This window comes from Diceros bicornis, chromosome 17 (assembly GCF_020826845.1).
Source record: "Diceros bicornis minor isolate mBicDic1 chromosome 17, mDicBic1.mat.cur, whole genome shotgun sequence".
Taxonomy (NCBI): domain Eukaryota; kingdom Metazoa; phylum Chordata; class Mammalia; order Perissodactyla; family Rhinocerotidae; genus Diceros; species Diceros bicornis.
Window position 1 is genome coordinate 12,842,353 of NC_080756.1, and position 24,105 is coordinate 12,866,457.

A 24,105-nucleotide genomic window follows, 5' to 3' on the forward strand; every position below is an offset into this window, starting at 1 on the left:
AGGATATACCTGTACACAGTGTCAATCCTGCCTCCATTGCCAAATTAATGAATTCACTAAAAAACAAAAACAAAACTACACTGGTGAACACCCTTTTTCCTTCTTAAGTAAGTTAGGGGCAAAACAAGGCATGCAGAGGAGGGCCCTTTTCCTACATGCCTGCCCCCATCAAGGGCAGCCTTCCCACCCCGAAGGCCCTCTCCACATTGCTGGCCTAGCAGAAATAGAATTGGGTCTTTCCCAGGTCTCCCTCCCCCGGTTAGTCTCTACCCTCTGCAAAAGGGGAAGTCAGGGCTGAACTCCTTCCCTTGCCAAGCCCCCATCAAACCCTTCTGCCAACAAAACAGGGAGCCAAACATGACAGTCCCCAACCAGTAGGACAGATCTGTTTCGTGGGCTCACAGAGTGAGGACAGGAGGCCAAAGTACTCCCCCACATCCCACTTCCCTTGGGAAAAGAAATAAAGATCAATTTGGTTTTTGTTAAGGAAAAGGCTGCCATTCCCACAAAGAGCAATAATCCTTTGCGTTACCCTCATTTCCCTATCATCCCAGATGCTGGAGGAAAATTAAGCTCCTTACTCCTTTACTCACCTCCTTGTTCCAGAGGCTAGAATCTCTCCCATCATGCATCCTTTTGGGACTTTGCTGGGTAATGGGACCACCAGCAGAAGCCTCCAGCAATCTCCACGGGGTCCCATGGACACCTTTTTCTGTGGATTGCAGAAGGGGATCAGATCTTGGTCTCACTCACACTTTGACAGGAACCGAAGAATTTAAAGATTTGGGTCTAATGTCCTCCCAACTGAGCCAATTCAGGCCCGTGACCCAGTGGGTGTGTGTTCGAGGAGCAGTGGGTGGGTGGGAATGCCAGGAAGTGTACATAACAGGGGTCGAGGAAGTTTGGGGCATCCTGGGAACAGAATGTGCTGGCCCAGGCCAGGAGCCATGCCCAAACCGCTCCCACTTCCCTGGTCACTAACCAGTTCCAGCTGTGCTCAATCCTGGCCATGGCTTCCCATCTGGCATCTAGGAACTCATGACTAATTAAAGGAGTGTGTGTTGGGGGGTCCTCTTAAAAACAGAGGTTTCCAGGGTAACCGCTTGGCCAGAACTCAATCCCGTTCAGCCAGGGAAAGTTTCCTCTCTCCTGACTCCCTCAGGGCTCTGAGGGGAAAACAGCCCAGAGGCTAACACCACATTTCTCCTTATTTCTCTAGATCAAGAGCATTTTGTTGGAGGTGGCGGGAGAAATGGCGGCGGGGGTGGTGGAAACTGCGCCAACCCTAATTAGGTTACAACCTATGTTTTTCTCACCTCTAGTTTCCAGTTTCAGGCCCCAGACTTGCCCTTTATATACCAGGGTGTCCAGCCCTTCAAGCCACCCCATGCAGGTAAGGGTGGCTGTCAGAGGGGTTGAGTGTTGGTTTAGAGATTGGCTTCTTCCGGCTTAGAGACCTCTACAAACCTTTGCCCTCCACCCCTAGCCCCATAGCCCCTGATCATTAGAAAACAGTCTCAGAGTCTAACCTACTCCCTCCTGCTACAGTTTAAAATATTTTAATTAAAAATATTTCTATACAAACTCTTCTGCCACAATCTGTGGGCAGAGAGGGAAACCCGTCTGCAGGAAGGGAGCAAGCAAGCCCAAGGACCCAGGAGTTCTTTCTCTCAGAATCAAGTTCTCTTTTTGGGGGCAGGCAGACCACATGTCCTAACCCTTTGCACACATTTCCACTTCTCCCCCAGTGAGAGATGACAAATTCAGAGGGAAAAAGAGCTGGGTCAGCCCAGCTCAGGGGGTGGGGGTGATTCGATTATGGGAACAGAATTAGTCATGCCAACCTTGCACACATGCCCGCAGTGCCTGGCTCTGGGGGGTTTTGTTTGTCTGTGGAAACTCTTGGGAGGCTGTGAAGCTCAGAGATTGAGCCTGAGGCTTTGCTGTTTTCAGCAGTGACCTGAAGCAACCTATTAGAGACTCCGTTTCCTTTTCTGTAAGAAGGTGATAATATCAGTCTGCAGGGTTGTTGCTGAGATTTATTTATTTATTTTTGTGTGTGAGGAAGATCAGCCCTGAGCTAACATCCATGCTAATCCTCCCCTTTTTTTGCTGAGGAAGACCAGCTCTGAGCTAACATCTATTGCCAATCCTCCTCCTTTTTTTCCCCAAAGCCCCAGTAGATAGTTGTATGTCATAGTTGCACATGCTTCTAGTTGCTGTATGTGGGACGTGGCCTCAGCATGGCCGGAGAAGTGGTGCGTCAGTGAGCACCCGGGATCCGAACCCGGGCCGCCAGTAGCGGAGCGCGCGCACTTAACCGCTAAGCCACGGGGCCAGCCCTGTTGCTGAGATTTAAATGATGTGAACTATTTGGCAGCTTTCACAATTTTACTCTATTCTCTCCTGGCTCTTTAGTATCTAGAATGTGGTTCCATCTCTAGGGCCTTCGGAGGCAGAGTGAGCGCCCACTCTCCACCTTTCCTAGTAACCACCATCTCTCTCCCCAACACACTAACACACACTCCTGGGCATCCCCCCCTCCACCTTTTCTGTTTTGCTTATATGAGGTGTCCAGGGGAGGAAATCACCTACTAGGACATTCATCTTACGTTACTCTTCTCCCCCTACCACCCTCAGCTCCTGTCCCTCCCCCGTTATCCTCACCAGTTCCAATTGCTTTTTCTTTCATCCCGGCCACAGATCCTCTCCAGGGCTGAGGCTGGGTAGGCAGAGCTGGAGCTGAACTCAGAGCCACAAGACAGTTTCAGGTAAATGCATCAAATGTTACTAGTGGTTCTCTTCTGGGTAGAATTTACCGGTGGTTTTCATTTTCTTCCTTGTTTATTTTGGTACTTTCCAAATTTACTACAATGAGCAGTGGATAACTTTTATTCAGAAAAAAAATCTTGAATCAGAAAAAAATTATAAATTTCAATTGGCCCATGTCCTGTTCTCTAAAGAAGAGGTACTGGGGGTCGAGGGTGGAAAGAGGGAGAGAAGGGCAGAGCTGAGGGGAGCTGGTTCCCAAGCTCCATCATTTCCTGGGGGCATCAGCCTTGGTGATGGCCTCAGTCATGGTTTCTGTCACTCATCACTCACATCATCAGCTGTCTGTCCTCCTTTGCCTGTCACTGGCCTTTTGGGACTTAGTCACCCAACTGTTACTCAGTTGAGTGCTGGGTGGGTCCAGGGGACCAGCATCACTGAGGGCAACAGCATGAGGCAGGAGTATCACCCACGTGGATCCTGCGGTGTGAAGGGTTGCCCTGTAGCCTGCCAGCCTTTCAGCCTGGGATGTGGGGAAGGGCTGAGAACTGGGGTCCTACTAAGAACATGAGTTCAGTAACCCTCTCCCTCCTTGTCATCCCTATTTCCCTGTGCAGTTGAACAGTATGCAAATGTTGTGTGATGCATAAATGATAGTGGAACCTTCAGTGGCTCCTAACCACTTAAAGAACAAAGCTCTAAGAGTCAGTCAGTGTGGTGCATGGAAAGAGCATGGAGTCAGCAGAGGGATTTGAATATAGGCCAGACCAATTAGGAGCTCCATGTCTTTAGTCAAGTTTTCCTCTCTGGGTCTCCATTTCCTCTTATAAAAAATAGCCAGAATAATTCCTCCCTCACAGGAAGGTTATGAGAATTAAATGAGATAATACATAAATCACCTAACCCAAAGTACGTTTTTTATGGGGCCAGCCTCATGGTCTAGTGGTTAAGTCCGGCATGCTCTGCTTTGGTGTCCCAGGTTTGGTTCCTGGGTGTGGTTCCCGGGTGCGGACCTACATCACTTGTCAGCCATGCTGTGGAGGTGACCCACATACAAAATAGAGGAAGATTGGTGATAGATGTTAGCTCAGGGTGAAACTTCCTCAGCAAAAAAATAAAAATAAATAAAAGAAATAGCCAGAATAATTCCTCTGTCATAGGAGGGTTGTGAGAATTAAATGAGATAATGTATAAATCACCTAACACAAAGTAGGTTTTTTATTTTATTTTTTTTATAATTTTATTTATTTTATTTTTCCCCCCAAAGCCCCAGTAGATAGTTGTATGTCATAGCTGCACATCCTTCTAGTTGCTGTATGTGGGACGTGGCCTCAGCACGGCCAGAGAAGCAGTGCGTCGGTGCCGGCCCGGGATCCGAACCCAGGCTGCCAGCAGCAGAGCGCGCGCACTTAACCGCTAAGCCACGGGGCCGGCCCAAAGTAGGTTTTTTAAATGTAAGTCTTTCTCCTCTTCCTAAAATAGCATTCAAGACTCTCTCTAAACTGTGACTCTCAACCCTTCTCCCATACTGGTCATTCGTTTGACTAAAGGTTATTAAGCACTGAGCTAGTCTGGGGCAGGTATGAAGGACTCAGTGGGGAATGAGCAGTCCAGACCCTCAGAACTTACTCACTGAGTACAGCCTGCTACTCTCAGCTCTGCACTTTTACTCAAGACCTGCACTGTCCCTGTCTCTTAGTACTTTTTACCCCATCTAACTCGTAGCCAGCCTTCAATGCCCAGCTCAAAGCCTGCCTTCTCCTCAAACCTACCCACAGCCCCATGACCCTTAGGATGGGGCACCTCCCACCTGGCATCCTGGTTCACCTCACTTCAGGTACCTGAGTCGGCCTCACCCTATCTGCAAGCTCTCTGCAGGCAGGCTCTGACCCTTTACTTCTTTGTGCCCTTGTTAACCCCCACCTACACATTTCAGGTTCATTAAAGGCTTGAAATAATGACTTTTTATTAAAGCAGACACAAGTAGGCTTCAAGAGCATTTAAATTCCCAACTTGGTCTTGAGTACAAAGAAACTGAGACCTCACTCTGATTCCTTCACCTGACACCCAAGCACTAATAAGATTCCTACTTCTTAGCTTTTATTTAATTTTTTTCCTCTCCTAGGGCACGCACGGAGACATGAAAGTTGAAGATGAGGGGTCTGCTGCCCGAGGGCCCCTGGGGCACAGGAATGTCCAACTCCAGGGGATGGCCATGGTCCATATCCCTAGTCCCTGCAGAGATTCTGCTTTTCATCCTGCTAGGATGCCCACCCCCAGGACAGCATGAAAAGTCTTCCCGTCTCCAGCAGATGTCTCTGGGGGAGTGTGTTGGGGGCTCTTCTTGACTCCCGCTGTCTGGCAGGGCAGGGGTTAACGGTAAATTGCAACATATCTCTGGGCTGAGTCACCTCCCACTGCCACTCCCCCCAGTTCTCCTCCCCTGAAGTTTTTATAAAGAGGACCAGGGACTGGAGAGTGAGAAGAACTGGAGGTAAGAGCCCCCCACTAGCCCTGCTCCCCCAGCTCCTGGACACCTCAGGGCAGAGGGCACAGACAGCCTCTGAAGCTCCTGCCTGGTGGGATCATGAACTGGCAGCCACTGTGGCTGGGCTTCCTACTCCCCATGACAGTCTCAGGCCGGGCCCTGGGGACTGCAGAGAAGGAGGCAGCAGTGGTGAGTCCCCTGGGAAAGAGGGACCCAGGCCAGGGGAAGGTTGGGGGTACTGCTCCACAGTCCAGTCCAAGCCTCCCTCCTGACCTTCAACCTTCCTGCCTTTCCCTTCCTTCCTCTATTCCTTGATCTACCCCTGCCCATCTCCCACTCCTTCCCCTTCCTCCACCTGAGCCCCTTCCCTAAGGTGCCTCTCTTTTAGTCCTCCCATGTCTGTCCCCTCCTATCCTCACGGGTCTGTCAGGGCTCTTAGAAGCTTTACCCTGAGACTAACCCCCTTCTTATTCTGCTTACCCCTACCACCATCATAGGATTACCTATTGCAATATGGGTACCTACAGAAGACTCTAGAAGGAACTGATGACTTCAGGCCAGAAGATATCATGGAGGCTCTGAGGTGAGAGGTCAGAAGGTGTATGTCTTCAGGGTCAAGGTTGCAAAGTCTTCTTTCCCTCTTCTCATCCCTTCTCTCCCCAGGCCCACCTCTGCCTGACTCAAATCCATGTTGGGGATCTAGGGAAAGGGTAGTATTTAGTCATATCCCACATGAAGTATAATTTATATGTAAAACTATGGGTTGAGTTGTGAACATGATGCCTTTTATAGACATTTAATTCAACATTTATTTCTATTTTGAAGTTTTCTTTTCATATTTTGGATCTAATGGATCATTTTTCTTTCTGCTCTCAGATACGTTCACAGTCCCTTGAAAATCCACAGTGCCTGCAGTACCTGATGGATGAAACTGCCCCAGAGCAGGCTGGGCTGGGAGGGGGGTCCAGCCACCAGGGAGAAGGCTGAGGGAGGACAGGCCCTCAGGTTGGAGCAGTGGTGGGAGAGTCTCCAGAGCATGGGGGGTGGGACACTTCCCCAGAGCAGGAGAAGGTTAGAAATTGCAGTAGGGGAAGAAGGCTACACCTGAGGGGAACCTTACCTAAATACGAGATTGAAGATGGGGGGGGGGGTGACGTTGGAGTATCGCCATTTCTGCAGAACAGAAGAGAAAGTCCCAATTATAAGGATTGGATACTGGAGTGACCCCAACAGCTTCAGAGATTCTATGCCATTCTCAGCTACCACCCTGGGCAGCAGGGGGCCAAAGAGCTATTGCCAGTTGCCAGTCATTCCATATTCCCCTGCCCTGCTGGATCCATCCGTCTCCCTCTTTTCAGAGCTTTTCAGGAAGCATCTGAGCTGCCAGTCTCAGGTCAGCTGGATGACGCCACAAGGGTGCGCATGAGGCAACCCCGTTGTGGCCTAGAGGACCCCTTCAACAAGAGGACTCTTAAATACCTGCTGCTGGGTAAGGACTGAGCCTGGGAAAGGGAGGGAGACGAGGAGGTGGCATGGCACTAGAGTACGGGTGGCATTGGGACAGCCTGGACCAGCTCAGTGTTGATGGATGATCACCTGGTGATTATCTGATTGTCATTTGCCCAGAGGGGTTGTTACATAGCTTTGCTGATTGAGTGCCAGACTCAGGGGAGCTTGCTGGGCTTGGCAGAAGGATCTGTGTTTCTAATCTATTTTCTGGTCTGATAATCAGGTCGCTGGAGAAAGAAGCACCTGAAATTCCGCATCTTGAACTTGCCCTCCACAATCCCATCCCAGACAGCCCGGGCAGCCCTGCTTCAAGCCTTCCAATACTGGAGCAATGTGACCCCGCTGACCTTCCAGGAGGTGCAGGCTGGCTGGGCTGACATCCACCTCTCCTTTCACGGCCGCCGAAGCCTGTACTGCTCCAAAGGCTTTGATGGGCCTGGTAGGCATAAGCTCTCTGCTCACATCTCACAGACCTGAGATTATCTCTGTCCCCTTGAGCCAGTGACTCTGGAACCTTAATGTTCAGGCTGTCCCCTATGTCCAACTGTCTCTAACCACCTTCTAAAATTCCCTTGAGGAGCAGTTGGTCACCTCCCTGGGCCTTACCTAGCCTCCCTTTTGAAGCTCATGCCTTCCTTGTCGGTTTAAGTCCCCTACTGCAGGCGCACCTCAGAGAGGACTGGGCCAGAGAGGAGAGAATGGCTGGGAGGTAAAGGGATAGAGTAATGGGCATCCCCGAGAGAACGTGGGTGATGACAAGGGAATCTGAAAGGAGAGAGAGAGACATCCAAGAGACAGTGAATATACATGGGGGAATTTCAAGGGATTGGAGTAATTGGAGTTTATAACAGGCAGGGGATGGTCCAGCCTAGGAGACTCTGACCTCCCTCCTGTCCACCTTTGCCTCTGTCCAGGGAAGGTCCTGGCCCATGCTGACATCCCAGAGCTGGGCAGCGTGCACTTTGATGAAGATGAGCTCTGGACTGAGAGGACCTACCGGGGGGTTAACCTGCGCATCATTGCAGCCCATGAACTGGGCCACGCCCTGGGGCTTGGGCACTCCCGATACACCCAGGCCCTCATGGCCCCTGTCTACACTGGCTACCGGCCCCACTTCAAACTGCACCCAGATGATGTGGCAGGGATCCAGGCTCTCTATGGTCAGTCCTTTCCGCTAGTGATCACGAGGGTCTTTCTGACCAGCATCTCTTCAGGCTTGAAGAGACAGATCTGACCTCCATGGAGGGAAATGGCTTGGTTTCTTTCGCTTCCTCCTGCCCAGCTGTTCAGGCTTCTTCATTTTCAGGAGCTGTTTTTCTGACACTTTTATGTCTAATCTTCCTTCCAGTCCTCCCTCCCCTGCCATCCACTCTTGGGGATGAAGAATGAACATTCCAGCAAACCTCCTTCCCCCTCTCAAAACTAAAACGTGTCTCCTGCTGATGCCAATATGATCGTGCCTCCCAAGAAGGGAATGTCTCCAGAATTCCCCCTCTCCTCTCCCCAGGGGGCCTCTGAGCCCAACTTACAGAAGACTGGGGAGGCCAGGTGCTCTGAGTTCTCTTCCTGAGCAGCATTACGTTACCTTACAGGCAAGAAGACCCCAGACACAGGGGATGAGGAAGAAGAGACGGAGCTCCCCACTGTACCCCAAGTGCCCACAGAACCCAGTCCCATGCCGGACCCCTGCAGTGGAGAACTGGATGCCATGATGCTGGGTAAGGCCCTTCCCCTCCAGGTTGTAGGCAGGCAGTGAGGGCAGCCCGCTGACCTTGATTGAGACCTGGACAAATGGGAGTGACATGGGACCTTAGCATGAGCAATGGAAGTTAGACACCAGGCAGGGGTTAGTGGGCATGGAAGGAGGCATGTGGCATGGGTTGGGAGGGTTCAGAGCCAAATTAAAGGTGGGCCAGGCAGGCATTTATCTTGGTTGCCACCTTATAGGAGCCACTAAAACACATCTGGAAATACAGCAAGATGGAGAAAACAACATTAACTGGAATGTTTATTAGAGAGGGTATTGTAACTGCATGGAAGGACAACTTGGAAGCCACTCGGGGTGGAAAGTGGGGCCCCCAAGGGGGAGCAGCTATCTGCAGGGCTTTTGTTTTGTTGAGTGGCCCAGAGCTGAAGTGCTCTTAACAATCAAGGAGAACACTGGATCCTCCTTCTCTGCCCTTAATCTTCTCCTTGAATTAAAGTTGAGTGAATTTTTGAGGAATCAGCCTGCCTGAGATACCCACAAGTCTTTATTTGACCCCTGTCTTTTTGACTTGTTGACACACTTTTGCTCTCAGGGCCCCGTGGAAAGACCTATGCCTTCAAGGGGAACTACGTGTGGACTGTGACAGATTCAGGGCTGGGTCCCTTGTTCCGAGTGTCTGCCCTTTGGGAGGGGCTCCCAGGAAATCTGGATGCTGCTGTCTACTCTCCTCGAACACAATGGATTCACTTCTTTAAGGGTAAGGGGACTAGTTTACAGTGTATTACCTGAGGAGGGCCTACCATCAAAGAAGCCATAAAAGTAGAGGGATAGTTGAGAAGTTTCTGACAGGGTAGAATGGAGGAAACAAAAGCTACCACCTGAGGACAGAGGTGACTTGTTCTTTCCTTACACGCTCTCAGGAGACAAGGTGTGGCGCTACATTAATTTCAGGCTGTATCCTGGCTTCCCCAAGATTCTGAATAGAGTAGAACCCAACCTGGATGCAGCTCTCTATTGGCCTCTCAACCAAAAGGTGTTCCTCTTTAAGGTACGAAGTTCAAGAAGGGCAAATCTCTTCTTATTTGGGACGGGATACCTCACACTGAGAAGCAGAGACTTGCTCTTGAAGGGAGACCTCCTGCAGCTGCAGTGGGCTGGAGGTGGACCTCTGGGGGTCCCTAAGCTCTCTCCTCATCCTCCTCTTCTCCCTATCCACCCCACGCCTAGGGCTCCGGGTACTGGCAGTGGGATGAGCTGGCCCGAAACGACTTGAGCCGCTACCCCAAACCAATCAAGGGGTTGTTTACGGGAGTGCCAGACCAGCCCTCAGCTGCTATGAGTTGGCGAGATGGCCGTGTCTACTTCTTCAAGGGCAAACAGTACTGGGCCCTCAACCGGCAGCTTCGAGTAGAGAAAGGCTATCCCAGAGATATTGCCCACAACTGGATGCACTGTCGTCCCCAGACCCCACACACGACCCCATCCGGTGAGGACACCACTCCCTCAGCCACAGGCACTGACCACTGAGCCACAGGAACAATCTTGGATACCACTTCCTCAGCCATAGATACCTTCTTGAACACTGACCCCTCACCCAGAGACACAATCTTGGACATTACCCGCTCAGCCACAGGCCCCACTACCCTTTCATTTCCTGGTAATGTCACCCTCCAGAGGCCTAAGACCTGAATCACATGCCTGCTCACGAGACTGCAGGCGCTGCAGCAGGGGCATGAACCACACAGACCTCAGGCCTCTACATGTCCCAGCCCTAGCCACCACTCCCCTGTGCTCTTCCCCTCCTGAGCAGTGACTCCCTAGCTCTGGGTCAGCCCCCAACTCCATCCACTTCTTCCCTGTCCTAGAGAGCACTTCCAACTGTGTTATCTACTCTCTGGAGGACAGCGGTAGAGGGAAGGCATCAATCAGGCCGTTAGTGGACAGGAGGCAACAGCTGGGAAGCTGGATGCCTGGGCCCTGTTCTTCCTGGATAAAGTGCGAGAGAACAGCATGGCCAGTAAAATGAGCAGGAGCTTTGGAATCCTTGAGAATCACATTTACTTGCTTATGACTTTGGGCAAGTTAATTAACCTTATCTAGCCTTGGATTTCCCATTTGTAAAATGCTAATACCAATCCTTCAGGGTTGTTGCATTAAATGAAATACTGTATGTGAGGTGCCTGGCACACTGTCTGGCACATTTGTGCTTAATAAAAGCTAACTCCATGTTCAAAAGAGAGGACCGAACAGCTCTTCCTCTGGCTGTGTGTGTGTGTACAGCAGTCCAGTCTGATAAGGGTACCTTTATCAGATCTTTAGGGGACAGAGGACTTGTCAGTCTGGCTAACTTTGTTTTGGGGTGCAAAGACAGAAAAGAGTGGCAACAGTAGAGGCCAGACTCCCTGGTTCAGTGTTCAATACCATTTTATTCACATGCTCCCATGTTCTTCCTCCCTCCCGTCATAGCCTCACTGCCCAGGGGAGAGACAGAGCTTCTTTCAGGCTGTCTAGGGAACCAGGGAACAGACTTTGGGCAGGAGAATCAGAGTGGAGAGAGTTAGAACGGTTAGTGGCTGGGACAAAGTTCTGGTTGAGGAAGAGATTTGCATCATCTCCAATGCGCAGCAGAGAAGGCACTTGTCTCTCACGCAGCCCCAAAGACCAGGCTCCTTTGAGCAAAAGGGCAAGACTCTGGCATGTTGGTCAATGCTCTCTCCCTGGAGCAAGAAGCCAGTCTTTGGGGTAGGTGGTGCTGAGCCAGGCACTATCCCGTGGTCTTCTTCACGTTAAGAAGGAGAGAAAGAGAAGCACCACGGAGGACAGACCCCCAACTGAGGTAGCAGAAGGGGGCTTGAGCCTATCAGGTCCGGGGGAAAGGCTGGCCAGGAACCCAACTACCCCCTAATGAGGGGCCTGGGGATTAGGGGGTCCTGGAGCTCCTCTGTGCCCTTCTCCCCAACAAAAAGCTATTAAGTGCTTTAGGAGGCTTCCTGATTTTATATACATCGTACAAAAACAAAACCCCGTATTTTACCATTGTGAGGCACACTGAGGCAGGCATATAAAAGGCTATTTGGGTAAGGGCCTCCTTGGTTTGGAGGGAATTAGGGAGTCAGTTGCTTCAGGGACCAGGGCACCTCTGTTATGGGACAGAGGTAAGTACTCATACTTCCATTCTTCTCCCCTACCCACAAGATTCCTCTCTGTCTTCCCTGAAACATATCCCTACAGGGCTGGTCTGGGTTGAAGCACAGATTCTATCTCCAATCCAAGAGGTGAGGAAGTTTGTGTGTGGGTCCTGTGGGCTCAGACCCTGCCCACCTAGTATTCCCAGGCCCTTGCTAGGGGTGGGGGCATCACTGGAGGTTTAGGTTCAGGTCTGGGTGGAACCAGGTGTGGTGAGGGGTACAGTGGAACCACAGTCAGAATCCAGGTCCAGGATGGTGTGGGGGGCTGTGGCCTGGGTGCCTGGTCCTAGTTGGCGCTCTCGAAGGCTCTGGAGATAACTCTGCAGGGGCACAGGGCAGAGAGGGCAAAGGGAAGGGCCTGGGTCAGAGCCCCCTCCCACCCTGACCATCCCCATGGGCCCTCTGCCCCATCCCCCAGAGTACCCTCTTCCCCCTAACTCACTGGAGCCAGACTGTCAGCAGGGCTCCGGGCATTGTGGGGGAGCTGGCGCCGGTAGCTGCCTTCACAGAGCCCCACCCCAGGGGAGGTCCGGTGCCACTTGGCCTCTTGCTGATGGATCCGAAGGAGTTGGAGATGCCTTCGCTGGTGGCTCAAGACCACTGCTCGGGAGGGGGCAATACAGATTCAGGGAGGCCTCTTTAGACCCTGAACACCACGCCTAAACACACTCACACTCTGGAGAAACCCACTCCATCTCCCTGTTCTGACTCTCTCAAGCCTCACAGTCCCACGAATTATTCCAAAAGAAAGTCTTCTTTGGAATCTTCCTACACTTTCCTCCTGGACTTCCCTGAGATCTTCCTTTCCTTCTATAACAGTCCCCAATAACTCTTTCTTGCTCCTTCTGACAATTTCTCTTCTCATTCTTACCTAGACCTTTGGCTCCTCCAACTCCAACTTTCTTTCAATGCTCCGGCCCATTCACCTTAGACACCTCCGCCCTCCTCCCTCAAGTGTATTTTCCCCCTTCTCCTCAAGTCTGGGAAGTGGGGACATGAGAAGGCACAGGTTGGCTGCTTCTGTCCCATAGCACTAACTCACCATTGGCGTGGCCTCCATGTTCCTCGTCCATGAGCTTCCACTGGGCCAGGGCCCCAAGGGCTCCCAGGGCTGGCCAGGTCCCCAGCAAGACCCAGCTATACCAGCAGAGAGGAGGCAAGGCTGGAAGTGCCTGCAAGCGTTGGCCTAGCCGACTGCCCAGTGCCAGCCCCTCCAGGAAGTAGTCAGCACAGGCGACCAGCACCGCAGCACCCAGCAGGGCTGTGCCCAGAACTGTGAATGGACGTGGCCATCGAAGCGTGAGCAGGGCTCCCAGCAACGCCAGCCCCACCAGCCCCCCGGCCGGCACCCAGGCTGAAGGTGGTTGGTAGACGGGCTCGGTGCTCAGCAGGACCCCGGCGCCCAGAGTTAGGCCTAGCAGGAGACCAGTCAGGAAGAGCCCAACACTGCGAACCAACATGGTGACCAGGCCGCAGAGGAGTCCGATGCCCAGCGCAATGCCCGCGCTCACCTCCAGGCTCAGCTGTGTCTCTAGCACTCGCTCCTTGTGGCACAGCAGGAAGATCACCAGAGCTCCTGACAGCAGGCCCGAGAGAAACATCACTGCCTTGAAGCAGCGGTAGCCTGGGAGGGGAGACAGGAGGAACTGAGAGACAGAAAGGGGGTGTCTATCGGGATGGCTCTGATGAATTAGAAGGAAGAGGACTGGATAACCAGAGGAGCAGAAGACAGGAGCAGCACACCCAGGGACCTCAAGGCAAGGGCAGAAAGGGATCATCTCAGGGAGGGCAGGGACTTTTCAGGAACTATGAGGGGACGGGAGGGAAACTCAGGAGGTAAGATGGATGCATTGAGGGGAGTAGGTATAGAAAGAAGGTTTAGTCCTTCCAGGGATGGTAGCTGGGAAGAAATCAGCACAGACTGATTCAGGTTATTGGGGAAGGGTGAAGAAGCCGTAAGCATGGAGGATAATCTGGGAATGGAGTTTTGAGGTACGAGGGAGGGAGAAGGCAAGTTGAATAGTTGTTGGGGCTGGAGGGTGGTGATGGGGGGGATGGGCGGGTGTCAGAGCTGGAGAGCACGGGTGTGGGAGATGGACAAGAAGAGCTGGCAAGAGCAGCATGGGTCACACTGAAGGTAGACAGTCCCTGATAGAGGAGTAGAGGTGGCCCAGGAGCAATGGAGAAAGTTAGCATCATCCTTGAGGGTGACAGTCTTGGGCAGCTGCCCCCCGGAACCCTGGCCCTGCCCTCACCGAAGCAGCAGTAGATGATTCCAAAGCAGCAGCAAAGAGCACACACCAGGGCAGGTGCCAATTCAGGATTGTCCTGGGGCTCCAAGACACATCTTGGATCTGGAGGCTCTGGGAGTTGTTGATTAAAGGACCTGGGGTCAGAGGTCATGGCCAGGGGCAGCAAGACTTCCTCCATGGCCGAAGAGAAGATGGTCACAGAGGGGGAGGTCAGTATCAGCTCCTCTCATCCATCCATGAATGTCTTGAGGGGGTTGGAAACCTGCAAGGGGGTAGGGAGCAGGAACTCAAGTGCCCATCAATCTTAAGGACTCTGTACGTCTATTTCTTTTGAAGAATGGCCAATTTCAGGAGGGAGCATGGCCCTGCCAGGGTAACTGAAGAAATCTACAGGATTGGACTGAGGGGAGCCAGCTGTATCGTTATCATCCTCTGAAATAAGGACACTAAGTAAAACTTTAACAAAAATCTTATAAGGTAATGAGACTTTGTCTACCCCCTAGCTTTCCAGGGTGGGATGGGAGAAGTAGAAGTCCTAGTTCTGTGGAGGGAGGGGCCTAGGGGCACTAGTGGAACTGGGGGCTAAAGGCCCAGCAGGCTATTCCAGCTGAAAAAAAGCTTGCCCCATCTGCTGCTGGGACTCAATACCACCCCACTGGACTGGGAAGGGTGGGGTCAATGGAGCGGGGAGAAGGAGGAGAAAGAGGAGAGAATGAGTCATGGTGGGATCTCTCCCCAGCTGCTCCAACCCCAGGGAAGGAAGAGAGGAAAAAAACCAGACACCAAAAGAGTTTGGGACAAGGACTCAATTAGAGACAGTCACCCACGCTGTCAGGGTTTTGACGCTTTGGCTTCACGCAGAGATGGAGTTGTTGAGAATACGGGTATCCAGCCACACTCCAGCTCCCACAGCCCCTCATGGACTAAGCAGGCACTTTGCCCACAGACATCTCACATCCTGGTAGCCTCTTGCTCCTCCCCTCAGGACACTGGTGGGACTTTTCCTTCCCCTCTCTTTCCTCAGGGATGTCAGGGCTGCCAGTGGGATTTCAATTCAGTTCCTGAGAGGAGGAGAACACCAAGAGGGGGCTGGCATTGGGGCACTGTGGGAGTGGGGTAGGATGGATGCAGGCACCTTCCTTCAGCTGTCTTTTGGACATCAAGGTCCTAACAGGCTGGAGGGTTGGCTTGGGAAATCCCTGGGGCTCCTCTTCTCAATCCGCTTGGAAGTCTGGGGACCCTAAACAAGGAGAGGTTGGGGAGGGGGTGTTAACTACTCACCACCCTGCCAGGGCTGAGGAGAGGAGGGGGTAGAAGTGCTTCCCTAGACCCCCAGCTGCATCCCTGCCCACAGGTCCTAGGCGTTGGGGCGGCTGTCGGGCGTGGGCACCCCCAGGGCCACTCTGTTCGTTGCCCCCTAAACTCTTGCAAGTTGTAGCCCAAGGCCCGTGAGGTAAATGCAACCAGCTTGGGGGGTGGAGGAAGGGGACAGGGTTGGGGGGGTGACATCACGGGGCGGGCCCCTCCAACTCTTTCCCCTGTGTGTGGGGGTATCCAGTTTGCCTACTGTTCTACCCTGGGACCAGAGACCCCCCAACCATAGCAGAGAAGGGTTTTGGGGGCACCGCAACAGGTTTGGGGTAAAAGTCTCTGAATACTTAGGCGATGACTCGACAACTCGAAGCTCTCAAAGCCCGGACTGGGGTCCCTCCGCACCCCTAGCTCCGGCTTGGTTTCTTCCACTTCCCAGAGAATTGGAGTATTGTCTTCTGGAGAACCTGGTGGTCGGGATCGGGGACCCAGGGAAGGGGCTCTTACTGGTCTGGGGGCGCCGGCGAAGGGTTCATGGGTGCAAAAACTTGCGGAGCAAGACGGGGTCTGGAAGGGGGACTAACAACAGAGAAGTGTGTCGAGGAGGGGACCGACAGAGAGGAAACCCAAGCCTGGTCTGCGTGGGGGCGGGGGCGTGTGTAGACGTCGACTGAACAGCTCGGTATGCAAATAAGATGCAAAGCAGCACGCAGATAAGTGCAGGGCTTTTTGGCGCTCCGCTCCGGTGCTGAGCCCAGCGGAGCTACCCTCCCAGTCCCTCATCCCGGCTCCGTAACGGGGCCTGGGAGCTGCGTCCAGAGGGCAGATCCGGGCCGTGGGAGCTGCAGTTTTACGGGGCAATTCGCCAGCTGGGTCAGGCGCTGGGAAGGCCGAGGGTTGCTGGGAAAGAAAGGGCAACGCAGGAGAGCCAGGGCGGGGGCTGGCCCGGGGCGTCCTCCCCTCCGCATGATACAAAAGGGCCTCTGTCCTCGCTACAGCCAGCAGGGAAGGGATCAGGGCGGTGGCTTCTCTACGCTCCCTGGTTCTGTCTGCAAGGGAAACAGACTGTGGCTCGGTGGCTGTCGTCTATCTTCCAGTCTCGGCAAAACCCAAGAATACAGCCAGAGGAAGCCTGAGAATCTGCCCCCAGTCCGCAGGCGCTGCTGCAGCGCCCACTTGCTTCGCTTTCAGCGGTGCAACTTGGCGGGGATCCTACTCCCGCACGCGGAGGCCGGCGGCAGAGGGCCCTTTAAGGGGCGGGGCCAGTGCTTCCTCAGGACTGCCTCCTTTGATTTGACTCAGCGCTTGCTGGACTGGCTCGCGCCTCCGCCAACCGCTTTTTCTTTTCCTTCCCGTCTCTTCTCTGGTGACCCCGGAAGTGGAAGGGCGTAGATCGGCGGCCGCGGCGGGCACGGAAGACGGAAGCAGAGCGTGAGCGGGAGGCGGAGCCGGGGGAGCTGCTCTCGTAGCTCCCCCTGGCCCTAGGCCCAGCTGCTCGAGGGGGAGGAGTTACCGCCGCTCTTCGGTACGTTACCTTCGCCCCCTCTACCCAGCCCGAGGGTTCCCTGCTAGTCTCTCTAGGGGCAAACCCCAAGCTCCGCCCCCAGGTTTTCCTTAAGGGCTGCACGGTCCCCACCCTTTTCTGGCGGCGTGCGGCCCCCTTTTCCGGCCGTCTTCCCCTTTTTCCCAAGAGTGACCCCAGGACCACGCCCTTTGCGGTACCTCTCTCTTTCCTTGATTCAAGATTATAGCTTTCTGGGGAAAGAAGAAAAACTAAGGGGCTTTGGAGGCGGCGCGGGGGGAGGGGGTGGTGTTGGGGAAGGGAGTGGGGGAGGGATCAGGGTTGTGGTTAATGTAGTATTGGCTTATTGTTAGGGGTAATAAGCCAACAAGGGAGGTGGGTGTATTACATATATCCTCAATTTAAGATTATTTAGCTCTTCTCTTGATCATCCCCACCATGATACCTTTGTTACAGGCATCAGAACTTACCAGGATGGCTGTGACCTAAAATCCTCAGGAAGCCCCCGGGGTCATGGCCCAGAAGCACCCCGGAGAAAGAGGGTTGTGTGGAGCCCACCACAGCGGTGGTGCCTCCCTCAGGACTTTAGGACCCTCTGTGGACCCTGAAATACTTTCATTCTCAGGACTCAGGGACTCAGCGAAGCCTGCTTCTAATGGTACCCGCTGCCTCACAGAGGACTCTAGTCCTAAGTACACACAGCCCCCAAATCCAGCCCACTGGTCGGATCCAAGCCATGGCCCCCCAAGGGGTCCAGGACCCCCTAGGGATGGCGAAGACCCTGATCAGAGTGAGGCATCTTCAGAAGAAGAGTCAGGAGTGGACCAGGAACTCTCAAAAGAGAATGAGGTTGGGTACCAGGAGGATGGGAACCCTTCTTTTCTTTCCATTCCATCTGCTTGCAACTGCCAGGGAACCCCTGGAATCTCTGAAGGGCCTTACTCTCAGGGAGGAGAGAGCTCTTCTAGCAACTTTTGCCACCATTGTACCTCTTCAGCTTTGGGGGAAGATGAAGAATTGGAAGAGGAATATGATGATGAAGAACCTCTTAAATTTACCAGTGATTTTTCACGTGTGCCCAGTGGAAAGAAACCTCCACCCCGGAGACAGCGGCACCGCATTCAGGCCAAGGAGGATACTCGGGAGGGTGGACGCAGAGATCCCAGGACCCCTGGTCGACATCGGCTGGGCCGGAAACGAAGTCAGGCAGATAAGCGCAGAGGCCTGGGGTTGTGGGGAGCAGAGGAACTGTGTCAGCTTGGACAGGCAGGCTTCTGGTGGCTGATCGAACTGCTGGTATTGGTGGGAGAGTATGTGGAAACTTGTGGCCATCTCATCTATGCATGCAGGCAGTTGAAAGGCAGTGATCTGGACCTTTTTCGAGTCTGGGTGGGAGTCTGGGCAGGGCGGCTTGGGGGCTGGGCCCAGGTGATGTTCCAATTTCTGAGCCAAGGTTTATGCTGTGGGACAGGGCTGTTCACCCGTTTTCTTAGGCTACTGGGTGCTTTGCTGCTCCTGGCTCTGGCCCTCTTGTTGGGCTGTCTGCAGTTGGGCTGGCGGTTTCTGGTGGGACTGGGCGACCGGTTGGGCTGGAGGGGTAAAGCCACCTGGCTCTTCTCTTGGCTGGATTCTCCCACCCTGCAGCATTGCCTGGTTCTGCTGAGAGACAGCAGGCCATGGCAGCAGCTGGTAAGAATAGTTCAGTGGGGTTGGCTGGAGTTACCTTGGCTCAAGCAGAGGACTAATAGGCAGGGGAATGCACCGGTAGCAGGTGGGCGCTACTGCCAGCCTGAAGAGGAAGTGGCTCGACTCTTGACCATGGCTGGGGTTCCTGAGGATGAGCTAAACCCTTTCCATGTGTTGGGGGTTGAAGCCACAGCATCAGATGTTGAACTGAAGAAGGCCTATAGGCAGCTGGCAGTGATGGTGAGTACCTTTTCCCTCTGTTTCCTGTTCATCTTTTTTTTTTTTTTAATTTAATTTTATTTATTTTTTTTTTGTGAGGAGATCAGCCCTGTGCTAGCATCTGCCAATCCTCCTCTTTTTTTGCTGAGGAAGACTGGCCCTGGGCTAACATCGATGCCCATCTTCCTCCACTTTATATGGGACGCTGCCACAGCATGGCTTGCCAAACAGTGCGTCGGTGCACACCCGGGATCTGAACCTGCAAACCCCGGGCCGCTGCAGCGGAGCGCGCACACTTAACAGCTTGCGCCACCAGGCCGGCCCCTCCTGTTCATCTTTTGTTCGCATCTTTTATTTTCTGTTCCAATTTTAGGGAGAGTAGAATAAAGGAAAGGCAGAATAGAAAGTCAACCTGAGGCCAAAGAGTAACTTTAATTCTTAGGAAAAAGTCATAAAGACTTTCCCTCCTCTACTATGGAATCTGACTTTCCCTTCATTTTAAGTTTTTTGTCATGAGATTCTTTTTCTTTTTCTTTTTTGTGTGTGTGGGGAAGATCAGCCCTGAGCTAACATCCATGCTAATCCTCCTCTTTTTGCTGAGGAAGACCGGCTCTGAGCTAACATCTATTGCCAATCTTCCTCCTTTTATTCCCCAAAGCCCCAGTAGATAGCTGTATGTCATAGTTGCACATCCTTCTAGTTGCTGTATGTGGGATGTGGCCTCAGCATGGCCGGAGAAGCAGTGCGTCGGTGTGCGCCCAGGATCCGAACCCCGGCCACCAGTAGCAGAGCGCGCGCACTTAACTGCTAAGCCACGGGGCCGGCCCGAGATTCTTTTTCTTAACAAAAAGAAATGAACCTGGTATGTCTAGCAGTGTTGGACTCACTCACCAGGGAATATCCAGGTGAAGTCCCTCTGACTAGGGTGGAGAAGAGGCCTCGTCAGAAGGCCTGGCACTTCCTCTCCTCTGAACAAATGAGGGTTTTTTGAACACGGGGAAATCCATCTATCTGTCCCAGAGAGGCAAGTGTGGACCTAGTGTGGGAACGTTCAGGGAGTGTATGTGATTATTCCAGGACCAGATGCAAGAAAACAAGCTATTTCAAGACCAGCAACCCAGAGTGAGAAAGGGAAGGAGAATGGAACATAAATCATAGAGAGTCATGGTGTATGTGTGTCACACATGAAAATATGGTTGCTTTTATTGATAAAGGGGGGTACAGGTGGGAATTGTGACACACCATATGCTTGAGGGAAATGGTTTAGTACAAGCATGCAATCAAATTGCTATTAGAAGTAGATATTAGGTTGCTATTTTTATGTATGATTGTTATTTCTGTACAAGTAAAACTATATTATGAATATAAGTAATGTGTGTAAATTGCACGGGGGGCCTATTTGACCGAGTTTATGGAACTGGAATGGTAAAATATCAGTGTGCAAATTACCTGAGCGGTTGCATGATACCAAAGAGGAATGAGCAACGGGGTTTCCGAAAATTAACCATTCAAGGCACACTAAAGTACCAGGCCTATACCTTACCAGAGGACTAAATGAGTGCTCGCTTCGGCAGCACATATACTAAAACAGGACTAAATGAATTTGGTGGGAAATGCATGCCCCTTAGTGGATAGCGTGGGATATTCTTAGAGTGGGGAACAACTGCTTACCCTCAAATTGTTACTAATAGTAGAGCTCTTTTCTCACCTTCATGTCTTTCAGCAGACATCCTCTCGTGGGGAATATCATTCTTACAAAAATTCTCATTTTCAACTTGCTTTCTTGGATAGAGATGTGGTTAAGTTCCCTGATCCTCAACACATCTGCCCCACACCCCAAAGTTCTCCCTTGTTCTGGGCCAGAGTGTATCTGTGAGCTTTTTTTTTTTTTTTTTTTTTTGGTGAGGAAGATCAGCCCTGAGCTAACATCCATGCCAATCCTCCTTTTTTTTTTTTTACTGAGGAAGACTGGCCCTGAGCTAACATCTATTGCCACTCCTCCTCCCTTTTTTCCTGTTTTTCTCCCCAAAGCCCCAGTAGATAGCCGTATGTCATAGTTGCACATCCTTCTTAGTTGCTGTACATGGGACGCCACCCCAGCATGGCTGGACAAGCGGTGCGTTGGTGCGCGCCAGGACCCGAACCCCGGCCGCCAGTAGCGGAGCGCGCGCACTCAACCGCTAAGCGACGGGGCCGGCCCCAAGTGGGCTGCTTTTATAGAACCTCTCACTGCCTTTATTAGGCCCCAGAGTGACCATGACTAAAAGGCTGTTCTATAAGCTTGGGAATGTGGGAGATTTAATAGCATTCTGTTTATCTGGCATCAGTCAGGAGACTAGCTTTTTCTTTGCATTTTTGGGGAATGAGGATGGGACCAATCAGGAAGCGAGGATATTATCTGTCTTGGAGAAAAGGCTGAAAAGTGGATAAAAAGCCCGTGAGGATCATAATATGCTATTTCATTTCTGGGACAGAAAGGCAAACTATTGTAGGAAGTTTTGAGTAGATATAAGAATTTTCTAGTTAGAAAATAATGAGTTTGAGGATGTCATATCTTTGGAACTCTTATTTATGATTGACAATAAAGTTAAAACGTGAGGGCTCAGTATGCATGTGCCAGGTAGGGTGACCAATCATCACATTTGCCTGGGATAGAGGGGTTCCTGAGATATGAACTAGCAGAGCTAAAAGTGGGACAATCCCAAGTACACTGGAATGGCGGATCACCTTAGTGCCAGATTCTGTGCTATATATACTTCACAAATATTCTCCTTTAATACTCCCAACAATCCATGATATAGAAAATATTTTATATATATATAAAAGATGTAGCTAATAAGTAACAGAGCTGGGACTTGAACCCAGATCTATCTGCAGAGCCAGAGCAGTTAATCATTAAGCTATACTGGCTCTCTAAAAGGAAGGTGAAAGAGAACCTTTTGATATGAGGTTATTTTGACCCAAGATGGGGAGAGGCTTGGAATGGTTTGTCATAAAATCTTTCTCTTGGTAGGTTCATCCTGACAAAAATCGTCATCCCAGGGCTGAGGAGGCCTTCAAGGTTTTGCGGGCAGCTTGGGACATTGTCAGTAACCCTGAAAGGCGGAAGGAATATGAAATGTAAGTTGGAGATGTGAAATTATCAGGTGGGGTAAATGAATAATCTTCAATAGCAGAGGTTCCTGGACTTGTGGGTGGAGGCCTTCTGAAGTGGAGAGAGCTGAGGTTGCTTGTCTTTCTAGCTGACCAGGCACCTCAAGAGGCCAAAAGATCTGTCTCCCTTTGTCCCTCTGTCAATACCCTCTGACTTACAAAGCCTTTCTTCTCTTAGGAAACGAATGGCAGAGAATGAGCTGAGCCGGTCAGTGAATGAGTTTCTGTCGAAGCTGCAGGATGACCTCAAAGAGGCAATGAATACTATGATGTGCAGCCGATGCCAGGGAAAGCATAGGTATGAAATATGACAGGAATGGGGTAGCCACAGCTTAGGGATCAGGTAGCCAAAGACTTTCCTTGTAAGTATTATTGGTAGTTGTGGGATACAGATGGTGAATGAAAAGACCCTGAGGTTTCTACTTTTGCTATATTGTCAAGAGATTAGGGATTTGAATTAGTAGTAAGAAAAAAAAATTTTAGCTTTAAGATGGAAGGTTGAGGGCAGGGTGTATGTAGGCATATGTAACAACTGAGTGGAGATAATTTTAGATGTTTCATCCATGTTTGTCAGTAACAATGAGACTACAGCAATGCTCTAGGCTTCACAAATTATTAAGGAATTGTCCTTTTTTTGGGTTGCAGGAGGTTTGAAATGGACCGGGAACCTAAGAGTGCCAGATACTGTGCTGAGTGTAATAGGCTGCATCCTGCTGAGGAAGGAGACTTTTGGGCAGAGTCAAGCATGTTGGGCCTCAAGATCACCTACTTTGCGCTGATGGATGGAAAAGTGTATGACATCACAGGTACGCATCTGTCCCCTAGACATATGGGCTCATAAATGCTCAAAACTGTGATGTTTTGGCTAATTATTTCTCATGCTTGCAGAGTGGGCTGGATGCCAGCGTGTGGGAATCTCCCCAGATACTCACAGAGTCCCCTATCACATCTCATTTGGTTCTCGGATTCCAGGCACCAGTGGGCGGCAGAGGTAGGTGGTATTTCTTTCAATAATCTATCTACTATTCTAGTTCTGAATATGGTTTCAGATAACATGCTGTTTAGGACACCTAGATGTCTCACCCTTTAAGAAGTTTGGCAACTAACCCAGTAGATCTTTAACTTAGGTATAAATAGATAACATAGGAAACCATATGACTCTTAATATCTCGTCTCATTATTCTTTCTGTTTTCCTCTCAGAGCCACCCCAGATGCCCCTCCTGCTGACCTTCAGGATTTCTTGAGCCGGATCTTTCAAGTACCCCCAGGCCAGATGTCTAACGGAAACTTCTTTGCAGCTCCTCAGCCTGGCCCTGGGGCCACTGCAGCCTCCAAGCCCAACAGCACAGTACCCAAGGGAGAAGCCAAACCGAAGCGGCGGAAGAAAGTGAGGAGGCCCTTCCAACGTTGACACCCCGTCTCTTCTTTCCTCAGATCAATGTCAGGGAGTCAAAAGGGCTGTGTACAGCACAGGATGGAGTTTGATTTGTTTATTTTTAAATATTTAAAAAAGGGAAAATTTTAAGCTCAAATTGTTCACTCAGTACTTGTAGGAAGCCCTGGAACCACTCTCCCTCCTCCACCAGCACCCAGGAACTGAATCTTGTCTTCTGACAATACCAAAGAAATAGGGGGTGTCTAGAGCAAAGAATCGAGGGCCTGGGCCTGGGCTGGACAGTATTCCCCATAGTGGTGTGGGAACCGGGTATTTCCCTAGGGTCTGTATGCCTTTGTCTTGTCTTTTGCTTCCAGAGCAGATGACTTTTTCTCCTCTTTTTAAACTATCTTAGTTCTTGACCCATTTCAGAAGGGAGCCCCCTCCTTTACTCCAGTATACTAGATAAAAGACAGAACAAGAAAGCATGTAGCCCTAATTATAGGAGATATTTAGAGTTCAGAGAGTGGGAACTCTGAATTTTTCCTCTGACTTTCACCATTGTGGGTCATCACCCAACTTCATGCTTGTTGCTGCAGGGATGGCCAAAACTAGTAATTTTTAAAAAGCGACTCATGCCCTTTGCCCTTGGGTGAGGGGGAAGGATAAAGGGGCTCCCAGCGGCACCCTTATGATCCAAGGGTTTGTATTTTTTTAAGTTTGTTCATATTTGTATGTACATATCTATTTAAAGCCAGGGGATTATCTTTCTATAAATATATAACTGGCAACCTGTATCTTCCCTCTCTTCTTTGCCCATATAGCTGGAGCCCTTTTTCTCATTTGAGAATCCTTTCTCTACTAAGTGTTAGCTGCGCGTGAAGGGCACCTCCTACTGGACCAAGGGAGAGGGGATAAAAAAAT

General features: G+C 51.3%; 3 protein-coding genes across 7 annotated transcripts; 2 read left to right on the forward strand and 1 right to left on the reverse strand.

Moving 5' to 3' along the window:
• The first annotated feature begins 5,218 nt into the window (after window positions 1-5,218).
• Window positions 5,219-10,721, forward strand: MMP19 (matrix metallopeptidase 19). Of its 2 annotated transcripts, none has more exons than XM_058558004.1 (9): window positions 5,219-5,263; window positions 5,755-5,840; window positions 6,616-6,746; window positions 6,990-7,205; window positions 7,681-7,926; window positions 8,359-8,484; window positions 9,067-9,231; window positions 9,395-9,522; window positions 9,702-10,721. In XM_058558004.1, exons 2-9 carry the CDS (start codon window positions 5,827-5,829, stop codon window positions 9,999-10,001), a joined length of 1,326 nt encoding a protein of 441 aa, XP_058413987.1. In that variant the 5' UTR covers window positions 5,219-5,263; window positions 5,755-5,826; the 3' UTR covers window positions 10,002-10,721. The 2 variants fall into 2 exon arrangements, with proteins under 2 accessions (XP_058413987.1, XP_058413986.1); XM_058558003.1 differs by lacking the exon at window positions 5,219-5,263 and adding an exon at window positions 5,273-5,446.
• On the reverse strand, window positions 10,706-15,946 carry LOC131415947 (transmembrane protein 198-like). 4 transcript variants are annotated; one of them, XM_058558009.1, is made up of 6 exons: window positions 15,573-15,946; window positions 15,050-15,154; window positions 13,918-14,176; window positions 12,705-13,286; window positions 12,105-12,262; window positions 10,706-11,982 (listed from the first exon to the last, which is right to left on the reverse strand). In XM_058558009.1, the coding sequence occupies exons 3-6, from the start codon at window positions 14,090-14,092 to the stop codon at window positions 11,848-11,850; spliced, it is 1,050 nt and encodes a 349-aa protein (XP_058413992.1). In that variant the 5' UTR covers window positions 14,093-14,176; window positions 15,050-15,154; window positions 15,573-15,946; the 3' UTR covers window positions 10,706-11,847. The 4 variants fall into 4 exon arrangements, with proteins under 4 accessions (XP_058413992.1, XP_058413989.1, XP_058413991.1 ...); XM_058558006.1 differs by lacking the exons at window positions 15,050-15,154; window positions 15,573-15,946 and adding an exon at window positions 15,196-15,393; XM_058558008.1 differs by lacking the exon at window positions 15,573-15,946 and having other exon boundaries at window positions 15,050-15,393.
• A 463-nt stretch (window positions 15,947-16,409) lies between these two features.
• DNAJC14 (DnaJ heat shock protein family (Hsp40) member C14) lies at window positions 16,410-23,978 on the forward strand. Its single transcript, XM_058558002.1, has 7 exons — window positions 16,410-16,750; window positions 17,204-18,673; window positions 21,666-21,772; window positions 21,984-22,103; window positions 22,451-22,611; window positions 22,694-22,796; window positions 23,007-23,978. Exons 2-7 carry the CDS (start codon window positions 17,261-17,263, stop codon window positions 23,215-23,217), a joined length of 2,115 nt encoding a protein of 704 aa, XP_058413985.1. The 5' UTR covers window positions 16,410-16,750; window positions 17,204-17,260; the 3' UTR covers window positions 23,218-23,978.
• The last annotated feature ends 127 nt before the right edge of the window (window positions 23,979-24,105 follow it).

Bases quoted from the DNA above. Each gene is read 5' to 3' on its own strand.
- MMP19 (XM_058558003.1), top strand. From the start codon at position 5,357: ATGAACTGGCAGCCACTGTGGCTGGGCTTCCTACTCCCCATGACAGTC. The intron at 5,841-6,615 runs GTGAGAGGTCAG...CCCTCTTTTCAG, and splicing joins GATATCATGGAGGCTCTGAG to AGCTTTTCAGGAAGCATCTG. The intron at 8,485-9,066 runs GTAAGGCCCTTC...TTTTGCTCTCAG, and splicing joins ACTGGATGCCATGATGCTGG to GGCCCCGTGGAAAGACCTAT.
- DNAJC14 (XM_058558002.1), top strand. From the start codon at position 17,261: ATGGCCCAGAAGCACCCCGGAGAAAGAGGGTTGTGTGGAGCCCACCAC. The intron at 21,773-21,983 runs GTAAGTTGGAGA...TTCTTCTCTTAG, and splicing joins AGGCGGAAGGAATATGAAAT to GAAACGAATGGCAGAGAATG. The intron at 22,612-22,693 runs GTACGCATCTGT...TCATGCTTGCAG, and splicing joins AAAAGTGTATGACATCACAG to AGTGGGCTGGATGCCAGCGT.
- LOC131415947 (XM_058558009.1), bottom strand. From the start codon at position 14,092: ATGGAGGAAGTCTTGCTGCCCCTGGCCATGACCTCTGACCCCAGGTCC. The intron at 13,287-13,917 runs GTGAGGGCAGGG...CTCCCCTCCCAG, and splicing joins AATCATCTACTGCTGCTTCG to GCTACCGCTGCTTCAAGGCA. The intron at 11,983-12,104 runs GTGAGTTAGGGG...GTGCCCCTGCAG, and splicing joins CTGCTGACAGTCTGGCTCCA to AGTTATCTCCAGAGCCTTCG.